The following is a 21,679-nucleotide window of genomic DNA, read 5'->3' on the forward strand; positions in this document are numbered from 1 at the left end:
TTAAGGCCCATTCGCAACCTGTCGAATTTTAGCATAAATAAAAGTTCTGAAATCTCCCTCTGTAATCTGGTGTTAAAGTCTCTTCCTAGTAAGACGCATGTTCTCAGATCTTTAAGGGAATGGCCAGTTTGATTAAAAAGTGGGCTGACAGGTTTCTCTGTGTGGAGATGTCTGATGTCTGATTTGTGAGCATTGATTCTCTGGCAAAGTGACAGACCAGTTTGTACAATGTACATTGCAGAGGATTATTGCCGGCACCTTCTGTTCTATGTAGCTGATTCGTTACTGTGTAATTTGTTTACTTCTTCATTGTATCCCTCTGTTATATAATAGTCATGCCAATTCACTTTCAGAATATGATCTAAAGCAGCATTTCCCAAACAATGGGCCGCGGCCCAGTACCGGGCTGTGGGAAAAATATACCAGGCCTCAGCATGGCTGCCAGGAGCAGAGCGGGGCGGGCTGGGAGGAGATTGGGGAGGAGGGAACTGGCTGCTGGGAAGCAGTGTTGGGGCAGCAGGGCTGTTCCGCAGAGATCCGGGCAGGCAGGTGGGCAGCCGGCAAAAGCAGGGATGTGGACAGTGGGGCTGTCCCATGGAGATCTATGCAGGCGAGCGGGCGGCAAAAGCAGGGCTGGGGGCAGTGGGCTTGTAGCATGGAGATCCGGGCAGGCGGGCGGGAGGCGGGGCTGTCCCGCAGAGATGTGTGTGGGGGGGAAGGGGTGCAGGCAGCAGAAGCAGAGTTGCAGATAGCAGGGCTGTCCGGCAGAGGAGATTGGAGAGGTCAGACGGCAGAACCTGGGCTGGACAGGAGCCAGGGGGGCTGGTCCGGGGAGATCAGGAGGAGGAGGATGGGAGAATCAGCTGCCGGAAGCAGAGCTGGACAGGGGAAGCAGGGCTGGACGGGGGAGATTGGGAATAGAAGGGGGGGGGAGCGGGACTGAACTGGGCACATGCAGACCCTGCAGACCCTGGCAGACGAGTGAGTCTGGCCGGGGATTCCATTTTGCCCTCCCCCCCAACATACCCTCTCTTGAGTAGTTGTGAACTGCCTGGCAGGTAGACGCACTCAGGCAGCGTGAGCACATCTACCAGCCAGGCAGTTCACAGCTAAGGTCTGATACACCTAATTAGAAGATACCAGGCATTTTATGTCTGGTAATTTCTCAATTTCTTTCCCGAACAAAACCTTCAACTACCGGACTGTCCGGTACAAAACCGGACACCTGGCAATCCTACCCTTCCTTGCACCCTCCCTCTTAGCCAGATAACCTACCCCCAATCTGCTCCTGCTCCCGCCTCCTGAAGTGCTAATGCGGCGCTAGGTCCCCCAAGCCCTGATCCAGGCTGGGAGGAGGATGCAGTCGGGTGAAACACTGAAAATTTATTCATTTTTCATTCTTTTTTTTTTTATATGCGTTTATTTTTTTGGGCTGCAAAAGACAGTACTGAAAAAAAAAAGGGTTCCAACTAAAGTAAAAATTTGGGAAACCCTGATCTAGCCAGCTTTCTATCCATCTTACAGTCCATTTATCCAATCCATATTCCCTTAACTTGCTAGCAAGAATATCGTGGGTGACTGTATCAAAAGCTTTGCTAATGCTGGCACTGGGGGTTTTGGGAGGACCAGAAACAATGTATTTGCATATTCATCATTTGCTTACTGATATGCAAATATGCAAATGAATGTTACCTGTCCTCCAAAAGCTTGTGAATGGATTTACTGGTCCCCGTGTCAAAAAGTTTGGGAACCCTTGATCTAAAGAAGTGGATCTGCCCACGAAAGCTCATTGCCTAATAAACCATCTTGGTAGTCTTTAAAGTGCTACGTGACTGCTTTTTTTGTTTTACCAAGATCAGACTAATATGGCTATCTATCTGAACATTGTCAAGTTTAAGCTATTGGTCCTTCAATATTCTGGGATAGAATACCTAAAAGACCTCTTTCAGGACTCAGAGCTTCCTGAAGTTCAATCCTTATGTGAAATCTTTAAACTACAGGAAGCCCTGTGCTTTTACTGTTTGGACCCAGCTGAAAGAAGGCATAATTTGCTGATTAATGATTGATGCAGAACAATTACCTGCTTTATTTGATCTCTTGAGTTGATCATAGGAGCTGCTATCTTCTCTGAAAGATCAGAGAGAAATCTACAGAAAGCATAGTAACTCTTTCAGCTGCTGTGCTACTATTACTAACCAGATTTTGTTTATTAGAGCAATTTGTTAATAAAATGTCAGAATCACTGTGTAGCTGATAAATTACGTATTGCAATTGTGAAAACTACATAATGGTTCTTGAACTCCTGTTTAAGATAAAGTAATGACTATTTCTTATTTCAATTTTCTAGTTTTCTGTAGTACACAAAGCAGAAGAAATGGAAATAATTCCTGTAATAGAATGGCTGTGTGAAAGACAATTTTATTACGCAATATGTAATTTGAATATATTTTCCAGTGTCAGGTAAGAGAGAGAGAGAAAAAATAATATTTTAAAATATTATAGAATCATAGAATAATAGGACTGGAAGGGACCTCGGGAGGTCATCGAGTCCAGCCCCCCGCCCTCAAGGCAGGATCAAGCTCTGTCTACACCATCCCTGACAGATGTCTATCTAACCTGTTCTTAAATATCTCCAGAGAGGGAGATTCCACCACCTCCCTTGGCAATTTATTCCAATATTTGACCACCCTGACAGTTAGGAATTTTTTCCTAATGTCCAATCTAAACCTCCCCTGCTTCACTTTAAGCCCATTACTCCTTGTCCTGTCCTCAGAAACCAAGAGGAACAAATTTTCGCCTTCCTCCTTGTGACACCCTTTTAGATATTTGAAAACCGCTATCATGTCCCCCCTTAATCTTCTTTTTTCCAAACTAAACAAGCCCAGTTCATGAAGCCTGGCTTCATAGGTCATGTTCTCAAAACCTTTAATCATTCTTGTCGCTCTTCTCTGCACCCTTTCCAATTTCTCCACATCTTTCTTGAAATGTGGCGCCCAGAACTGGACACAGTACTCCAGCTGAGGCCTAACTAGTGCAGAGTAGAGCGGCAGAATGACTTCACGAGTTTTGCTTACAACACACCTGTTGATACAACCTAGAATCATATTTGCTTTTTTTGCAACAGCATCACACTGTTGACTCATATTCAACTTGTGGTCCACTATGACCCCTAGATCCCTTTCCGCCATGCTCCTTCCTAGACAGTCGCTTCCCATCTTGTATGTATGGAACTGATTGTTCCTTCCTAAGTGGAGCACTTTGCATTTCTCTTAATTAAACCTCATCCTGTTTACCTCTGACCATTTCTCTAACTTGCTAAGGTCATTTTGAATTATGTCCCTATCCTCCAAAGAAGTCGCAACCCCACCCAGTTTGGTATCATCTGCAAACTTAATAAGCGTACTCTCTATCCCAATATCTACATCATTGATGAAGATATTGAACAGTACGGGTCCCAAAACAGACCCTTGAGGAACTCCACTTGTTATCCCTTTCCAGCAGGATTTAGCACCGTTAACAACAACTCTCTGACTACGGTTATCCAGCCAATTATGCACCCACCTTATCGTGGCCCTATCTAAGTTATATTTGCCTAGTTTATCAATAAGAATATCATGCGAGACCGTATCAAATGCCTTACTAAAGTCTAGGTATATGACATCCACCGCTTCTCCCTTATCCACAAGGCTTGTTATCTTATCAAAGAAAGCAATCAGATTAGTTTGGCATGACTTGTTCTTCACAAACCCATGCTGGCTATTCCCTATCACTTTATTACCTTCCAAGTGTTTGCATATGATTTCCTTAATTACCTGCTCCATTATCTTCCCTGGGACAGACGTTAAACTGACCGGTCTGTAGTTTCCTGGGTTGTTCTTATTCCCCTTTTTATAGATGGGCACAATATTTGCCCTTTTCCAGTCTTCTGGAATCTCCCCTGTCTGCCATGATTTTTCAAAGATCATAGCTAAAGGCTCAGATACCTCCTCTATCAGCTCCTTGAGTATCCTGGGATGCATTTCATCAGGACCTGGTGACTTGCTGACATCTAACTTTCCTAAGTGATTTTTAACTTGTTCTTTGTGTATCCTATCTTCTAAACTTACCCTCTCTCTGCTTGTATTCACTACGTTAGGCACACCTCCAGACTTCTCGGTGAAGACCGAAACAAAGAAGTCATTGAGCATCTCCGCCATTTCCAAGTTCCCTGTTACTGCTTCTCCCTCCTCACTAAGCAGTGGGCCTACCCTGTCCTTGGTCTTCCTCTTGCTTTTAATGTATTTATAAAAGGTCTTCTTGTTTCCCTTTATGCCTGTAGCTAGTTTGATCTCATTTTGTCCCTTTGCCTTTCTAATGTTGCCCCTGCATTCCTGTGTTGCTTGCCTATATTCATCCTTTGTTAGTTGTCCTAGTTTCCATTTTTTATATGACTCCTTTTTTATTTTGAGATCATGCAAGATCTCCTTGTTAAGCTAAGCTGGTCTTTTGCCATATTTTCTATCTTTCCTACACAGCGGAATTGTTTGCTTTTGGGCCCTTAACAACGTCCCTTTGAAATACTTCCAACTCTCCTCAGTTGTTTTTCCCTTCAGTCTTGCTTCCCATGGGACCTTACCTACAAGTTCTCTGAGCTTATCAAAATCTGCCTTCCTGAAATCCATTACCTCAATTGTGCTGGTCTCCCTTCTACCTTTCCTTAAGATCATGAACTCTATTATTTCGTGATCACTGTCCCCTATACTGTCTTCCACTTTCAAGTTCTCAACTAGTTCCTCCCTATTTGTTAAAACCAAATCCAGAACAGCTTCTCCTCTGGTAGCTTTTTCAACCTTCTGAAACAGAAAGTTGTCTCCAATGCAGTCCAGAAACTTATTGGATAGCCTGTGCCTCGCTGTGTTAGTTTCCCAACATATGTCTGGATAGTTGAAGTCCCCCATCACCACCAAATCTTGGGCTTTGGATAGTTTTGTTAATTGTTTAAAAAAGGCCTCATCCACCTCTTCCACCTGGCTAGGTGGCCTGTAGTAGACTCCTAGCATGATATCACCCTCGTTTTTTACCCCTTTTAGCTTAACCCAGAGACTCTCTACACAGCTATCTCCTACGTTCATCTCCACTTCAGTCCAAGTGTGTACATTTTTAATATACAAGGCAACCCCTCCTCCCTTTTTCCCTGTCTGTCCTTCCTGAGCAAGCCGTACCCTTCCATACCAATATTCCAATCGTGCGTCCCATCCCACCAGGTTTCTGTAATACCAATGATATCATAGTTGTATTTATTGGTTAGCAATTCCAGTTCTTCCTGCTTATTACCCATACTTCTCGCATTTGTATATAGGCATCTAAGATACTGATTTGATCTTGCCTCCCTGTTGTGCCCTGACCCTCCTTTCTCCTTGCCATTATAGGCCGTAGTCCCCCCCATTTCCAACCCATCTCCCAGTCCCACACATTCAGCACTTACCTGTGGGCTTTGCTCACCTGCCCCCGACAAACCTAGTTTAAAGCCCTCCTCACAAGGTTAGCCAGTCTGTGTTTTAATGTGTTTTAATCTGATAACTTGACAATACCTTTTAAAATAATTTGTTAGTTTTATAAATGGATCTTCTTTCTAAAGTTATATTTAAGGATGATCAAAAAATAAAAAAAGTACTTTCTTTAGGTTCTTGGGAGACAGAGATTCCTTTTTTAAAAAAGGCTTTTTGTTTCTTTATTTTAACCTTAGTCTATCAGGTATGCCAAACCATTTTTATTTTTGCTTTTTGTCAGAAGACTTTGAATAGTGTACATTTGATTTTGAGAAGTGCTTTTCATCCTTCTTTCATAGTAAAGAACACATGAATTGATTGCCACTACTCGACCTACAGGTAGAATGCTGTAGAGCCCCAAGTTCCCTGCAGACAGAGGCTGCTCCAACATCCATGGAGCAGCCTCTTTCCGTGGTGATCTTGAGCCCACTGTGTACAGAGGCGACTCTGTGGCAGTTCTATCAGAGGCGGCAGCGCAAGGCAGCAGGTGGCTCCCCTGTGTGCTCTTCCTTTAAAACTCAGACGAGCAGGCTGGTCCAAGTTTTAAATGTAGAGCACATCGTATGTTTGTGTGTGGATTTTGCAGTTAACCAGGACCGTTAACCAATAAGCATTCCTATTGCCAACCCCAGATATATATTGTCAGTTTCTGAATTTACTACGTTAGTCTACAGGGACTTAGTTTAAAATTTGCCTTAAAATATTTCATTAGTGTGTTGCTGAAGAGTATAAAATCACATCTCTAAAAAACCTTCATCCCCTCCCTTTGGCTACCATTGGGCTCTGGGGGAGGGGAGGAGCATTGGGTTAGAGCAAGTGGGCTGGGAGTGCCTGGCTCTGTGGGAGAGACATTGGGTTGGAGTGAGTGGGGGCTGGGGTGCCTGGCTCTGGGGTAGGGGCATTGGGTTGGAGCGGGGGAGGGGGTGCATTGGGTTAGAGAGGGGGCTGGAGGTGCCTGTCTCTTGAGGAGGGGAATTGGGTTAGAGCAGGGGCTGACGGTGCCTGGCTCTGGAGGAGGGGCATTAGGTTGGAGTGGGGGGGGCCGGAGTGCTTAGCTCTGGGGGAGGGATGGGTGTATTGGGTTAGAGTGGTGGGCTGGGGATGCCTGGCTCTGAGGGAGGGTGTGTGCATTGGGGATACTTATAATTTGTTTTTTGAAAAAGGGGTACTTTATAAAAAAAAAAGTTTGAGAAACACTGCTGTAAAACATTCCTTTGGCTTCCCTGTTTCCTTTCTCCTTTGGCGAGTTGGGCAGGAAGCAGTTTTAAAAAAATATATTAGGGTACGTCTAGACTACCGCGTTTTGTCGACGGAAGTTTTGTCGACAGATACTGTCGACAAAACTTCCGTCGACAAAGAGCGTCCAGACACATTGAGTTCTGTTGACAAAGCAAGCTGCTTTGTCGACAGACCTCCGTAGTCTGGACGCAATGTTACAGGCAATAACACCTTCTGTCGACAGAGTTCTGTCGACAGAAGGTGTTATGCCTCGTAAAATGAGGTATACCAGCGTCGACAAAACTGCTGAGTTCTGTCGACGTTATGTCGACAGAACTCAGCGGTAGTGTAGACGCTGGTATAGTTTTGTCGACAAAAGTCCACTTTTGTCGACAAAACTAGGTAGTCTAGACACACCCTTAGACATGTGCACACAGTGCCCACTCTACCTTAGCTGGTGCTGGATAACCAAGACCTCAATTCTAAAGGAGGCATTACTGAGGTGATTGATCCCCCCATGTTTTGTTGTGGATTTTCCAAAGAAAATGCTGGTGTTTTCTATAGGTCACCTACATCTCCCAGTCATAGCAGAGACTTGGGATTAACATGGCTTTCTCAACGAAAAGTCTTATATGTATTCTGATGATGTGATTGTGAACACCTGGCAAGGCAATCTACCAAAGGCAAGGCTGGCCTTGAATCTTGAAATCTATGGCTTCAGTTGAATGGCTTGTGTGAAATTTGAAAAAGCAGCTCAGAGAGACCATCTCCTTTACTTAAGGATAGAATCTCATGGCAGCCTGAAGGAAAAAGTCCTCATGGCAGACAGAAAGCCACACTTGCAGTGTAACCTCAGCCTTAGGCTACTTATTACTTCAAGTGCCTTCAAAAAGTGAGGGCAATTCTCTTGTTGTGTGTTAGTTTTATTTAAAAGTTTTCACTTGTTCTTATTCTTTCCTTCGTTATTCATCCAAATTCATCTTCCCACAAAAAACAAAACAAAACCCTGTTATCCAAGTTGTTTTCCCTTTTGCTTCAGACTTACCCTAGTTGGACAAGAAATGCCTGGATCCCCAGGTTTTAAATGCTGCTCCACCTGCAATGATGTGATGCCCGTCAGACAGACACTCCAAATGCATAAAATGCTTAGGTGAAAACCATGTGCAGCAGGATTGCCACCACTGTGCTAAACTTAAGGCACATACATGCAGGGATAGAAAACTCTATCTTAAGATGTTAAGGCTTGAAAAGGACCAACACTCACCCAAGTGCCTGAAAAACAGAGATCCAATAAAGGGAAGAAATCCTCACGAAAGTGAGCCCTCCTCCTTACCTCAGAAACCACAGTTGTCTAAGCAGTATGCCACTGGGAGTTGAGACTGCACCACGCCTCAGCACTTATGTTGTGTCAGGGATCTCTGGCACCATCAAGCAGAGTGTACAAAAACTCAGCACTGAGGCCACAGGCCATACATGCCTGCCTCAACAACCTCGGTGCCCATTGCAACACCGGAAAAAAAACAGTAATCAGTACCAATAATATAGCATTTGGCACCACAGCTCCTAGTGGCACTGGATCCCAGTACTATCAGTACAACCGCTGGTGCCATGACTGTCATGGTACCACAACAGCTATTGGTACTGACAGATGCTCAACTAACATCAGTACCGTCTGCCACACCATCACTAATGGCACCGTTTACACCAGCACCAAGGTGCCTTCAGAGCAAGGACTTTGCCATTTCTTCTACCTTTAACTCTCCTTTCCTTGGTACCAATACATCGTCAGCTACAGCAGCATTGAGGCATGTTTCCTATCCCATGCTACTATCTAGCAATGAGGATAACAGAGCGGAGTTACCTTTCTCACCTCAACTTTCACCCAAGGCTTCTGTATTGACCTTGCATCCCAATTTCAGACACTCAATGGGGCCCACAATCCCCCCCGTGGTCCACACCTTTGGTGCCACCACACATGCCATACAGCACACAGTGGCAGTACTGGAGCCCATGGGGATATGGTTTTAAGAGAAAACACACTAAGACAACAAACAAGCAGCCCGTGACCCCTGCCCAGTGTCCATCCCTTCAGAGAATTCAGGAGGAACCATTGGATCAGCAAAACAGTGAATCAGGACCAGATACCTCACCTGACACTTCATCATCATTACCAGATGAAGCAGGAATGCCATCATCTCCCACGGCAGCTGATGGCTTCATGTTTTTTCAGGACCTTTTCAAAAGGGTGGCAGCACATCTCAACATAGCCATGAAGGTGGTCTCTGAGACCCAACATGAACTTACCAGCATACTTCATGCAGTTATTCAGGCAGCCGTTCAGCAATGCAGTTAGTTAGCAGAAGCCAGGATTCACTGTCTCAATGTCCTCATGCGTCTCTGACTCCGTTGATGATGATAACCAGAAGGATGCTTGTGTATGTGCTCAGTGATGTGTGCTGTGTAGACTTGTGCACTTAGTCTTCACAGCAGACCCCAAGAGAGCCCCCAAAGACCACAAATCAGATAAGGATCACAGGTGCCAGGCCAGGTTTATTGTTAAGCAAAGAACATTAATAGTTGTCAATAGACTCTACTGAACCACTACGCATTTGTACCCCATAAACAATGAAATGACTCAAAACAATGGAACACTTCCATTGCACTCCGAGGCCATTCAAAGACTGTCCCCCCTCTCCCCCTAGACACCACCTTATATACAGGTAGAAACACATTACTGCTGAAGTGTGAGTTTGCCACCCTCTGAAATTGCCACCAATCACCTTGTGCCTCATGATCTGATTAGACCATCTCCATCCATGATGTATCAGTCTCGACCTTTTCCTGAACCTGAGTTAGAGGTTTGTGGGGAGTAAACATCTATCAGGCTGTTATCTTAGACCCTTCCCTGCACCTGAGTTGGTACTTATGGGGAGTGGGTACCATGGTCTTTTTCAATGAGCTGTGTGTTTACAACTCATGATAAGTCCCAATTACCAATTAGTCTCGGCCCTGTTCATGCCAAGGTCTGTGAGCAGGGGTTTGCTTTTGCTCACAGCTTGGTTTGCTTTATGTTCACTGTGTTTTGTCCATTGTTAGCTAGGCCTCAGGCCACAGATCAAGCCTGTGCTATATGGGCTTATGTCTCATTCCCTCATTTTATTACACTTCAGGCCACTCCTGCCTCAAAGATTGTGCTCCCCATAAACTCTGCAGTTATGGACCCAGCATACGAATTGGCAGACTCCTGCAACCTTACTGCCCATTTGTAAAAGGGAAGATAGAAAATATTATGTCCTCCCTCCCAAGGGATCTGAATTTTTATTTACCCACCAACCGCCTAACTCTCTGGTAGTCAAAGTTGCACACCAGAGAAATAAACCAACACCAGGCATGATCCTCCCCAACTGACAGAGACAACAGATGTCTTGAACTCTTTGGTAGAAAGGTCTACACATCTTCCACCCTTCACTTTAGAATTGACAGTTATGCCACAGTACTTAGAAAATATGACTTCAATAACTACTCAAAATTCAATACCTTTATTGATGGTAAAACAGAGGTAAAGAAAAGCAGTGATTGCAGAGGGGAATGTGATTTCATGCACAGTCCTGCAAGCTCCCCTTGATGCCGCTGACATAGCTACTAGCACAACAGCCACAGCGGTTGTTATGAAGTGAGCCTCCTGGTTTAACTCCTCAGCATTTCCCAGGGAAATACAGTCCACTGTGGAAGACCTCCCAATTGAGGTTGAGAAGCTCTTCTCAACAAAAACCAACAAGGTCCTCCATTCCATGAAAGATTCACAGGTGACCCTGCATTCCCTGGGTATTCATACACCTGCAACCAGAAGACAACAATTTAGGTACCAGCCATACCCAAGACCCACATAATGCCCCCCCCCCCCCCCACCATATACCTACTATCAACATAGAAAGAACCAGTTGTCTCAGCAACAACATGGTTGGAGTAGGCAGCAGCACAGATGTAACCAGATCAGTGCTGCAAATCAGCCACCCCAGCCAAACAAGCAAATTTGAGGCCTCGGTCGAGAGACCAAAAACAATTTCCCTTGCTCCAGAGCTGCTAACTTTTGAAAAAAATTTAACCATCATCTTCTGCCATTTTACATAACATAGCAGTCCATAACAACTGATAAATGGGTGCTGTAATTCATCTGTACTGGATACACTATTCCTTTTATCTCTATTGCCCCTTCCCACACACCTATCCCATCCCTCTTCAGGGACCATTTTCACAAAGATATCCTACAATGCGAAGTTATCATCTCCTTGGATTGGGCGCTATAGCATTGGTCCCACAGAGGAATGAGGGGATGGGATTCTAGTTACACTGTTTCCTTGCTCAAAAGAAGAATGGTGGATGGTGAACCACTTTAGACCTTAGAGCCCTTAACAAATTCATAAGGAAGCAGAAGTTCAAGATGGTAACGCTAACCACTATTTATTCCCTCTCTGAAGCTCAGTGACTGGTTTTCGCGTCTCAACTTTCAGCACGCCTATTTCCATGTGCATATTCATCCTGCCCACAGGTGCTCCCTCTGCTTTGTCCAAGGTACGCACCATTACCAATATACAGTCCTGCCATTTGGACTCTCTGTGGCACTGAAAGTTTTCTCCAAGATCCTTGTAGTAGTTGCTGCCTACCTAAGGAAACTTGACATCATCATTTTTCCTTACCTAGACAACTACCTAATCAAGTCCAGATCAGAGGCACAGTCCTGCAACAACATCCACACCATCACGACTTGCTTCTAGTCCTTAGGTCTATTAGTAAATGTAAGAAAGTCAGTACTCACATCGGTACAGACCATATAGTTCATAGGGATTCAACGGTGGCCCACCAAAAGATTTTAAAAGATCAGGGACCTGGTCTACAAGCTACACGTAGTCTCATAGACTCATAGACTTTAAGGTCAGAAGGGACCATTATGATCATCTAGTCTGACCCCCTACACAGTGCAGACCACAGAATCTCACCCATCCCTCCTAGAATAATCCTCTCACCTATATCTCAGATATTGAAGCCTTCAAATACTTTGAAGACCCCAAGATGCAGAGACTCCTCCAGCTGTGATCTGTACCGCATGCTACAGAGGAAGGCGAAAAACTTCCAGGGCCTCTGCCAATCTACCCTGGAGGAAAATTCCTTCCCGACCCCAAATATATGGCGATCAGCTAAACCCTGAGCATGTGGGCAAGACTCATCAGCCAGACACCCAGAAAGTTCTCTCTAGTAACTCCTATCATCCCTCCATTGACCTATTTCCCACTGATAATGAATGGTCAATTAGTTACCAAGATCATGTTATCTCATCAAACCATCCCCTTCATAAACCCATCTAGTTTAATCTTGAAACTAGATAGATCTTTTGCCCCCACTACTTCCCTTGGAAGGCCGTTCCAGAACCTCACTCCTCTAATGGTTATAAACCTTCATCTAATCTCAAGTCTAAACTTCCTACTAGCCAGCTTATATCCATTTGTTCTTGTGTCCACATTGGTATTAAGCTTAAATAATTCCTCTCCCTCCCTGGTATTTATCCCTCTAATATATTTAAAGAGTGCAATCATGTCCCCCCTCAGCCTTCTTTTGGTTAAGGTAAACAAGCCAAGCTCCTTGAGTCTCCTTTCATAAGACAGGTTTTCCATTCCTTGGATCATCCTAGTGGCCCTTCTTTGTACCTGTTCCAGTTTGAATTCATCCTTCTTAAATATGGGAGACCAGAACTGCACACAGTATTCCAAATGGGGTCTCACCAATGCCTTATATAATGGCACTAACACCTCCTTATCCCTACTGGAAATACCTCACCTAATACATCCCAAGACCGTATTAGCCTTTTTCACGGCCATGTCACAATGGCGGCTCATAGTCATTCTATAATCAACTAGGACTCCGAGGTCCTTCTTCTCCTCCGTTACTTCCAACTGATGTGTCCCCAGCTTATAACTAAAATTCTTGTTATTAATCCTTAAATGCATAACCTTACACTTCTCACTATTAAATTTCATCCTATTGCTATCACTTCAATTTACAAGATCATCCAGATCTTCCTGTATGATATCCCAATCCTTTTCTGAATTGGCAATAGTTCCCAACTTTGTGTCATCCACAAATTTTATCAGGACACTTCCACTTTTGGTGCCAAGGTCAGCGATAAAAAGATTAAATAAAATTGGCCCTAAAGCTGATCCCTGAGGAACTCCGCTAGTAACCTTCCTCCAACCTGACAGTTCACCTTTCAATATGACCCGCTGTAGTCTCCCCTTTAATCAGTTGCTTATTCACCTCTCAACTTTTATATTAATCCCTATCTTTTCCAATTTAACCAATAATTCCCCATGTGGTACTGTATCAAATGCCTTACTAAAGTCGAGGTAGATTAGATCCACTGCATTTCCTTTATCTAAAAAATCTGTTACTTTCTCAAAAAAGGATCTACCTTTTGTAAAACCATGTTGTAATTTGTCCCAATTGCCATTAGCCTCAATGTCTCTAACTACTTTCTCCTTCAAAACTTTTTCCAGAATCTTACATATTACAGATGTCAAACTAACAGGCCTATAGTTACCCGGGTTGCTTTTTTTCCCTTTCTTAAAAATAGGAACTATATTAGCAATTCTCCAGTCAAATGGTACAACCCCTGAGTTTAGAGATTTATTAAAAATTTTTGCTAATGGACTTGCAAGTTCATGTGCCAGTTCCTTTAATCTTCTTGGATGAAGATTATCTGGGCCCCCTGATTTACTCCCATTAAGCTGTTCAAGTTTGGCTTTTACCTCGGATATGGTAATATCTGCCTCCATATCTTTTTTATGTTACCATTATTCCTAAGCTCTTCAATAGCCTCATTAAAGACTGAAGCAAAATATTTGTTTAAATACTGGGCCATTCCTAGATTATCCTTAACCTCCACTCCATCCTTAGTAATTAGCGGTCCTACTTCTTCTTTTTTTGTTTTTTTCCTATTTATATGGCTATAAAACCTTTTACTATTGGTTTTAATTCCCTTTGCAAGGTCCAACTCTACCTGACTTTTAGCCTTTCTCACTTTGTCCCTACATGCTCTAACCTCAATAAGGTAGCTTGATGCCACAGGCCATAGCACATGATTGCCTTCAGCTGCATGGTCACATGCAGCGTGCAAACCAGTGGTCCCCAATGCACTTCTATTCATGAGATGCCTTCAAGTCTGGCTCAGTATGGTCTACAGACCACACTACCATTCCATCACCAGGTCTCTCTCCATCCCGATCATGGTAAAAAATGCACTACTGTGGTAGACAAAGGCACAGAACCTATGTACAGGAATTCCGTTCCAACCAACAGAGCCCTTTACCACCAATAAAACAGTTGCCTCCTTCACAGGCTGGGGGGCACACATGGGAAGCTTAACAACACAGGGCCTCTGGACACCAAGGCTACGTCTAGACTGGCATGATTTTCCGGAAATGCTTTTAACGGAAAAGTTTTCCGTTAAAAGCATTTTCGGAAAAGAGCATCTAGATTGGCACGGATGCTTTTCCACAAAAGCACTTTTTGCGGAAAAGCGTCCCTGGCCAATCTAGACGTGCTTTTGCGCAAAAAAGCCCCGAACACCATTTTCGCGATCGGGGCTTTTTTGCGGAAAACAAATCTCAGCTGTCTACACTGGCCCTTTTGCGCAAAAGATACTTTTGCCTGAACGGGAGCAGCATAGTATTCCTGCAAAAAGCACTGATTTCTTACAGTAGGAAGTCAGTGCTTTTGCGGAAATTCAAGCGGACAGTGTAAACAGCTGAGAAGTTTTTCCGGAAAAGCGGCTGATTTTCCGGAAAAACTGGCCAGTCTAGACACAGCCCAAAAGAAAAGTCACTCCACATAAACGTAGTGGAACAAAGAGCCTTACGACTAACCTGTCTACAATTCCTTCTGGCAATTGCACACAAGCACATCAAGATATTCACTGACAATGTCCCCAGTATATTTTACATAAACAGACAAAGGGGCGCCCATTCCCATACTCTGTGTACAGAAGCTATTACCTTGCGGAATTGATGCTTTTCCCACAACATCACCCTCGTGCTTGTTATCTACCAGGTGAACTGAACACCATGGCCATTGCATTAAACTGATCACTGCCCCAAAAGGATGATTGGCAGATTGATTGCGATGTTCTAGACACAATCTTCTCACACTGGGATCACCCTCTAATAGACCTTTTTGCAACCAGTACCAACAAGAAATGCCCCCATACTGCTCAAGGGCAGGCATAGGCAAAGGAACAACAACTCTTTTATACCTTCCCTCCCATTCCTCTCCTTCTCTGCATAATACTCAAGCTAAGAAGGGACAAAGCCAGACTCATTGTAATAGTCCCATGCAGGCCCAGACAGCCCTGGTTTCCCTGGGTATGTCTACACTACCACCCTAGTTTGAACTAGGGTGGTAATGTAGGCAACCGGAGTTGCAAATGAAGCCCAGGATTTGAATTTCCCGGGCTTCATTTGCATCTCGCTGGGCGCCGCCATTTTTAAATGTCCGCACTAGCGGACATTTAAAAATGGCGGCGCCCAGCGAGATGCAAATGAAGCCCGGGAAATTCAAATCCTGGGCTTCATTTGCAACTCCGGTTGCCTACATTACCACCCTAGTTCAAACTAGGGTGGTAGTGTAGACATACCCCGTTATTCAGCATGCAGCTCCAGGCTGATATACCAACTGGGTGCACAAGCTGAACGCCCATGGTTCACCAAACCGTCTTCAGGGCAGTCATACATGAAGGACACACCATTGCCTGCACTGCATTCTCTCAGCAATTGACGTGGCTGACACGGCAGCAAGGGCAACTGCTACAGCTGTGGTCATGAGGAGGGCATCATGTCTACATGCTGTAGGGATCCCTAAAGAACTCCAAAGCAAGGTGGAGGACCTCCCATTCAACAAGCATGAGATCCTTGCAGCCAAAACTGATGAGATCCAACCCAGCAGTAAGAACTCACATACCACTCTGCGCACATTAGGCATGTACATGTCACCATACAGACAGAAGCGCTACTGCCCCTATAATAGGAGCAAGGACATACATTACAATCATCCTCAAAACAAACCATATAAATACAATCATTCAAGACAATGCAAACATAGGAAGCACCCACAATACTCATGGTCCTCTGGTATCCAAATTTGAAACATTGGTCGAGCGTCTGCCCGATCTCCCTGATTCTCCAGTGCAATAAAACCAGACACATCTATTTGATCCCTTCCTCCCTCATTGGGATTCAATAACATCCAGCCAGAGGGTTATGGAAACCATCCGTATGGCATACACAATCCTGTTAATTTCCCTTCCCCCATCTTCTCCTCTTCCCAGTACCTCTCCAGGGACCCCTCTCACCAGATACCTCACAAGCAAGAGATCAATCGGCTCCTTCAGCTAGGAGCTATAGAGGAGGTCCCTGAGCTGTACCAGGAAGAGGGTTTTATTCAAATTACTTCCTAACTCAGAAGCACACAGGGAGCTGGAGGCCAATTCTAGGCTTCTGCAAACTAAACAAGTTCCTGCGAAAACAGTGCTTCAAGATGGTCACACTAGTTTCAATCATTCCTGCACTAGAGAAAGGGGACTGTTTCACAGCCCTTGACCTGTAGGATTCATATTTCAACATCCTGCCCTCAGATGCTACCTAAGATTCACCATGTGGGATAATCATTTCCAATACAAGGTCCTCCCCGTCAGCCTATCCTCCACTCTGTGGGTCTTCTCAAAAGCCCTAGCAGACACCGCAACCTACCTTTGGCATCAAGGGGTTATGATCTTCCCATATCTAGACAATTGCCTAATAAAGGGGTGCATGAGAACAGACTCAGCAGAAATGGTATCAAAGACCAAGTGACTCTTCAACTCCTCAAGGCTCCTCATAAATAAGCAGAAGTTGACTCTTAATCCCATACAGGACTTGGAGTTCATAGAGGTACCCCTCAACTCCATATCAGCCAGAGCATATCTACTGCAGCAAAGATTTGATATGCTATGCAACCTAGCCGCCACTCTACTTACAACCCCCCCTACGACTTTCCATACCTGCTTCCAGCTGATGGGCCACATGGTGGTCCAGTATGCACGCCTACATTTCCATGCCTTCCAGCATTGACTGGCATTGCTATATACACCATTGCAACATCCATTGCACAAGCCTGTAGTTGTGCCCAAGCCAGTGCTGGACTCCCTCAAATGGTGGTCATTCCCCCACAGTCTCCTTTCCGGGGTTCCCTTTCTCCAACCAGACCCATCACTACAGATCACAATGGATAGGGTGGGGCCCACACCTGCACCACCAGATGATACAGGGCAAATGGTTACCCCACAAGGCCATACTGCACATCAATCTACTCGAGCTCAGAATGGCCAGGAATGCATGCAGACACTTTCTTGGCCATTACCAATTGTACCATCTGCATACTTACAGACAATACTGCCAGCATGTTTTACATAAACAGACAGGGTGGAGCTTGTTCCCAATCCCTCTGTGCAGAGACTATCCGGCTCTTGGAACTGGTGTATCCAGCACGGGATCTTTTTAAAAGCAGCATACTTACCAGGGGTCAATAGAGTCATGGTGGATGCTGTCAGCTGCAATTTTGCCTTAGATCATGAGTGGGAACTTCACCCAGCAGTGATAGCCCTATCTGCAGAAAATGGAGTGTATCTGATGACGGATCTCTTCACAACCAAGAGCAACACCAAATGCCCTCATTTCTGTTTCCAGGAGGGAATGGGCAAAGGATCCAGGGGAGATGTGTTCCTAATTACATGGGGTATGAACCAATTCACTATGCTTTCCCTCCAGTACCATTGATCCCCAGAAACCTGCACAAGATTCACTCAGATGGAGCTCAAGTCATCCTAGTGGCCCCATCCTGTTCCAGACAGACCTGGTTCCCATACCTTCAGCGCATATCCATCGAATTACCGTATCCTTTCCCACACAGATGCAATCTCTCCCAGAATGTGGGCAAACTACTTCGCCCTCAACCTCGTTCCTATGCCTGGCTCTTGTCTGGTTCTGTGGCACTGAATCGGGTTGCTCTGAGCAAATAAAAACTGTCTTCCTTCATAGCATGAGGCAATCTACTAGAACAACTTACCTGTAAAAATGAAAGCGCATCTCAGTGTCATCAGACACACGCTGATCCTAGCAGAGCCCCACTCCATGTGGTTCTCTACTATCTATATGGCTTGAAGAGTGGTGGCCTATCAAATTCTTCCACTAAAGTACACCTGGCAGCCATTACGGCCTTCCATGACTACATTGTGAAGGGTCATCAGTATTTGCGCATCTGGTGACTAGACGATTTCTCAAAGGACTCCAAAACCTCTACCCTCCTTGCAGGGCCCCATCACCCTCATGGGACCTAAACCTGGTTCTTGAGTCCCTTATGAGACCTCCCTTCAAACCTATGGCCACTTGTCCTTTCCTATTCCTCACAATAAAGGTACTTTTTCTGGTAGCCATCACCTCTGCAAGGAGGGTTAGCGAGATAGGAGCCCTAATGACGGGCCCACCATACACTTTAGTATTTGCTAAAGACAAAGTGACTCTGAGACCAGGAGTGGCCAGAGGCCGGCTGCGGCAGCTGGCGCCCCAGGCGGAAGGCGCGATCGGCGCCCCCGCTTGCATGGCCATCAATGGTTGTGACGGAATCATCGGGCGCCTGGGCGCCCCATGATGTCATCATCGGGAGCCCCATGCCGGCGGCACCCTAGGCGACTGCCGAGACTGCCTATGCTCACAGGCCACCCCTGTCTGAGACTACATCTTGCTTTTCTGCCTAAAGTCAGCACTTGTTTTCACATCAATGAGCTCATAGTTCTGCCTAAGTTTTTTTCAAAGCCACACATATGTCCCAGACACACTATGCTCCATACCCTGGATGTCAGAAGGGCTTTGGCTTTCTATATTGACAGAGGCATTATACAAGTCCCCCACGTCTGTTTGTCTCTGCGGCAAATTATTCCAGGAGCAACTCAATTTCTACATATTGTATTTCCAAACTATCAGCTTGCATACTCCAGTGCCATTCCCTTCGCAACAAACTGCTAATGACGCTGCTGAGAGCACACTCCACTCATGCTACAGCAGCATCCATGGTGTTCCTGAGCAGTGTGCCCCTCAAAAACATTTACTGGGCAGCTACCTGATCATCTGACCACACTTTCTCTATGTATATGCCATCATATCTCGGCTGATGGCAGATACAGCAGTGGCTATAGCAGCTCTATCTGCCACTATTAAACAGTGACTCCAATTCCCGCCATCCATAGTAAGTACTGCTTTGTAGTCACACCTTATGTGGCACTCACAAAGACATCACTCGAAGAAGAAAAGGAAGTTACTCACCTCTTGCAGTAATGACTGTTCTTTGAGGTATGTGTCCCCATGGTGCTCCATGACCCTCCCTCTCTCCCTGCTATTCAAAGTCAAATTGTTCTTTGGAAGATGAGGAACTGAAGGGGGGAGTTGGGCCACATATGAAATGTCCAACCTCCAGCAGTGCAAGCCACCTGCTACAAATCCGTGGCCCGACTGCTAACTGCCATGAAAAAGCTCTGATTCTGTGGCTCCAGGGATGACCTGTCACCTTACATGGAGCAGCCACAGGGACATACACCTTGAAGAACAGCTGTTACTGCACAGGGCAAGTAACTTCCTTTTGCTGTACAAGGTGAGTAAAACTTCCTTATAATTGTGGGAGATGCTGCTATCAGGAATGAAATTATTAGGTACCATTTTATGAAATGATAAAAATTTGCCATTTGTATTTTTCTAGAATGAAGAAATATTTTTTCACTTGGAAAATCAATGTTCGAAAAGCTAAGACAACCAAGAGCAAGTAAGTTAGAATACAAAATATTTTTGTGAGAAAAATTAAAAGAAAACTGAATGTTCTGAAATATACCTGTTGAATAAAGTGCAAATTAGTCTTTCATTCTTGTTATATCAGCAGGAAACAATTACAGAAAATGTGTTACGGCATCTTTATTGTATTGATACCTGCATGACAAAAATTATTGCAATGAAAGTTCAGCAGTATATACATATTACTGTTAATCATAATATCACAGGGTATGTCTACACTGCAGGGCTAAGATTGAACTGAGCTTCACAACATCAGCTACATCAGTTGCTTAGCTTAAATCAAAATTGCATAATTCAGCTTTTGGAGCTGTCTACACAGCAGGAAATTGAAGAAAGAACACTTTTCCTTCAACTTCCCTTACTCCTTGTGAAATGAGGGCTACCATGAATCAGAGTAAAAAGTCCTTCAGCTCAACATTATTTCAAAATACAGGTTTGTAGTGTAGATGTGCACTATGTTATTTTGGATTAACATCACTTATTCCAAAATAACACTGCTGTGTAGATCTACCCACAAAGGACAATCTTTTTGTAGTACAGAGCCTAGCACAATGAGGTAATGGACATGATTAGGGATTATACATTCTTTTAATAGATTCTAAGGCTTATTACTATGTTAATAATAGAGTATGAGTGAGTCTCATCAGTTATTTGTATACATGGATACACATTCACATCCCTAAAAGGAATTTTGAATATTCACCTGCATAAAGTTGCTCACAGGTATAAATATTTTCAGGATCTTGACCCAAGATGAATTAGGCCATGTTAGTTCTTGGATAGGAAACCTCTGAAGAACATCAAGATACTACGTTTGGTGGCATTCTTCCCTCATAGTTGGAGTTTGAGAACTTTATTTAGTTTGGAAGATACTGTAGAAGTTCAAATATTTCTGGTCATTATTGATTATAAACATTACATTTCTTACAGATCTAGGGATTGATCCAAACCTCTTTGGAGTCAATGGGAATCTCTCCATTGGTTTTATAAAGAGCTTTGAATCAGTCTTTTATGATGGCACTTGTCTTTAATTTATTAGGATATTTGGTTTAGAAGTAACAAAATTTAATTTAGTCAATAATAGGAAAAGAATTATATGCATCACAAAAAAATTACATGATTTTTAAGTTCAGTAATGTCTTCATTGCTAAACTAAAGAATTAAAAGGGGGGAATAGTATAGAGTTTCAATTACTATATATTTCTGAAGTGTCTATTTAACATTTACCACACACACACACACACACACACACACACACACACACACACACACACAAAAGAGAGAGCGAGAAGCATTTGATTAATTTTACACCTCAAGATGCTCTTCTTGTTTCCAGAACAATGATGTACGAACAGCTTTTTTTGGCTGATGAATTATTTCTGAGCTGCTTGCTTTATATCCAAGGACTATGTGAAGATGCATGTAATATTAATAGATGCAAAGGATTAGAAGATCATGCCATTTATTTGATAAAGGTGAGCAAAGCAACTATATTTTAAGTGTAAATACACAAAAAAATTAATTGATATATCACAGTTCAGTAATTATTAGTGATTACATTAAAAAGATATATTAAGATGTTCTTGGATAATTTTGGAAAAGGGCAATAAAGGCATTTCAGGAATGGGTCATGTGAGCATATGACTGGTTACGGAGTTTTCATTTCCAGCGAAACAGGTGAATGGAGGAATTCAGTGTCAGCTTGCCAACTGATAATAGGAACCAATTTGAAGTATAGGTTGGGCATCCCTGGTCCGGCACCTTCAGGATCTGACTGGTCCAGGATGAGGAATTTTTCTGGCCTAGGAAAGGTCATTTCTTGCCCCGCTGCCATCAGCCCCACAGTCCTGGTACAGCCATTAGCATCCCAGCTGCCAGCCTTCTGGCAGCCAGCTGATGGCCCTCTGCCACTGGCCCTGATACCGTGTGCTAATCTCATAGCCCCGCCAGATAGCCATACAGCTGAACACTGGACACACAGCCCCACCAGCCCTCCACCAGGACTCTCTGGTC

General features: G+C 44.2%; 1 protein-coding gene across 1 annotated transcript in view; it reads left to right on the plus strand.

The window, feature by feature from the left end:
- Positions 1-21,679, plus strand: part of DNAH14 (dynein axonemal heavy chain 14) — a 605,515-nt gene that overhangs the window by 98,641 nt on the left and 485,195 nt on the right. Inside the window, exons 8-10 of the mRNA XM_075925276.2 lie at positions 2,348-2,460; positions 19,578-19,640; positions 21,003-21,141. Of these exons, the coding sequence (XP_075781391.2) occupies positions 2,348-2,460; positions 19,578-19,640; positions 21,003-21,141 (315 nt within the window). The remainder of the gene's footprint in view (positions 1-2,347; positions 2,461-19,577; positions 19,641-21,002; positions 21,142-21,679) is intronic.

This window comes from Pelodiscus sinensis, chromosome 3 (assembly GCF_052426305.1).
Source record: "Pelodiscus sinensis isolate ZL-2025 chromosome 3, ASM5242630v1, whole genome shotgun sequence".
Lineage (NCBI taxonomy): Eukaryota > Metazoa > Chordata > Testudines > Trionychidae > Pelodiscus > Pelodiscus sinensis.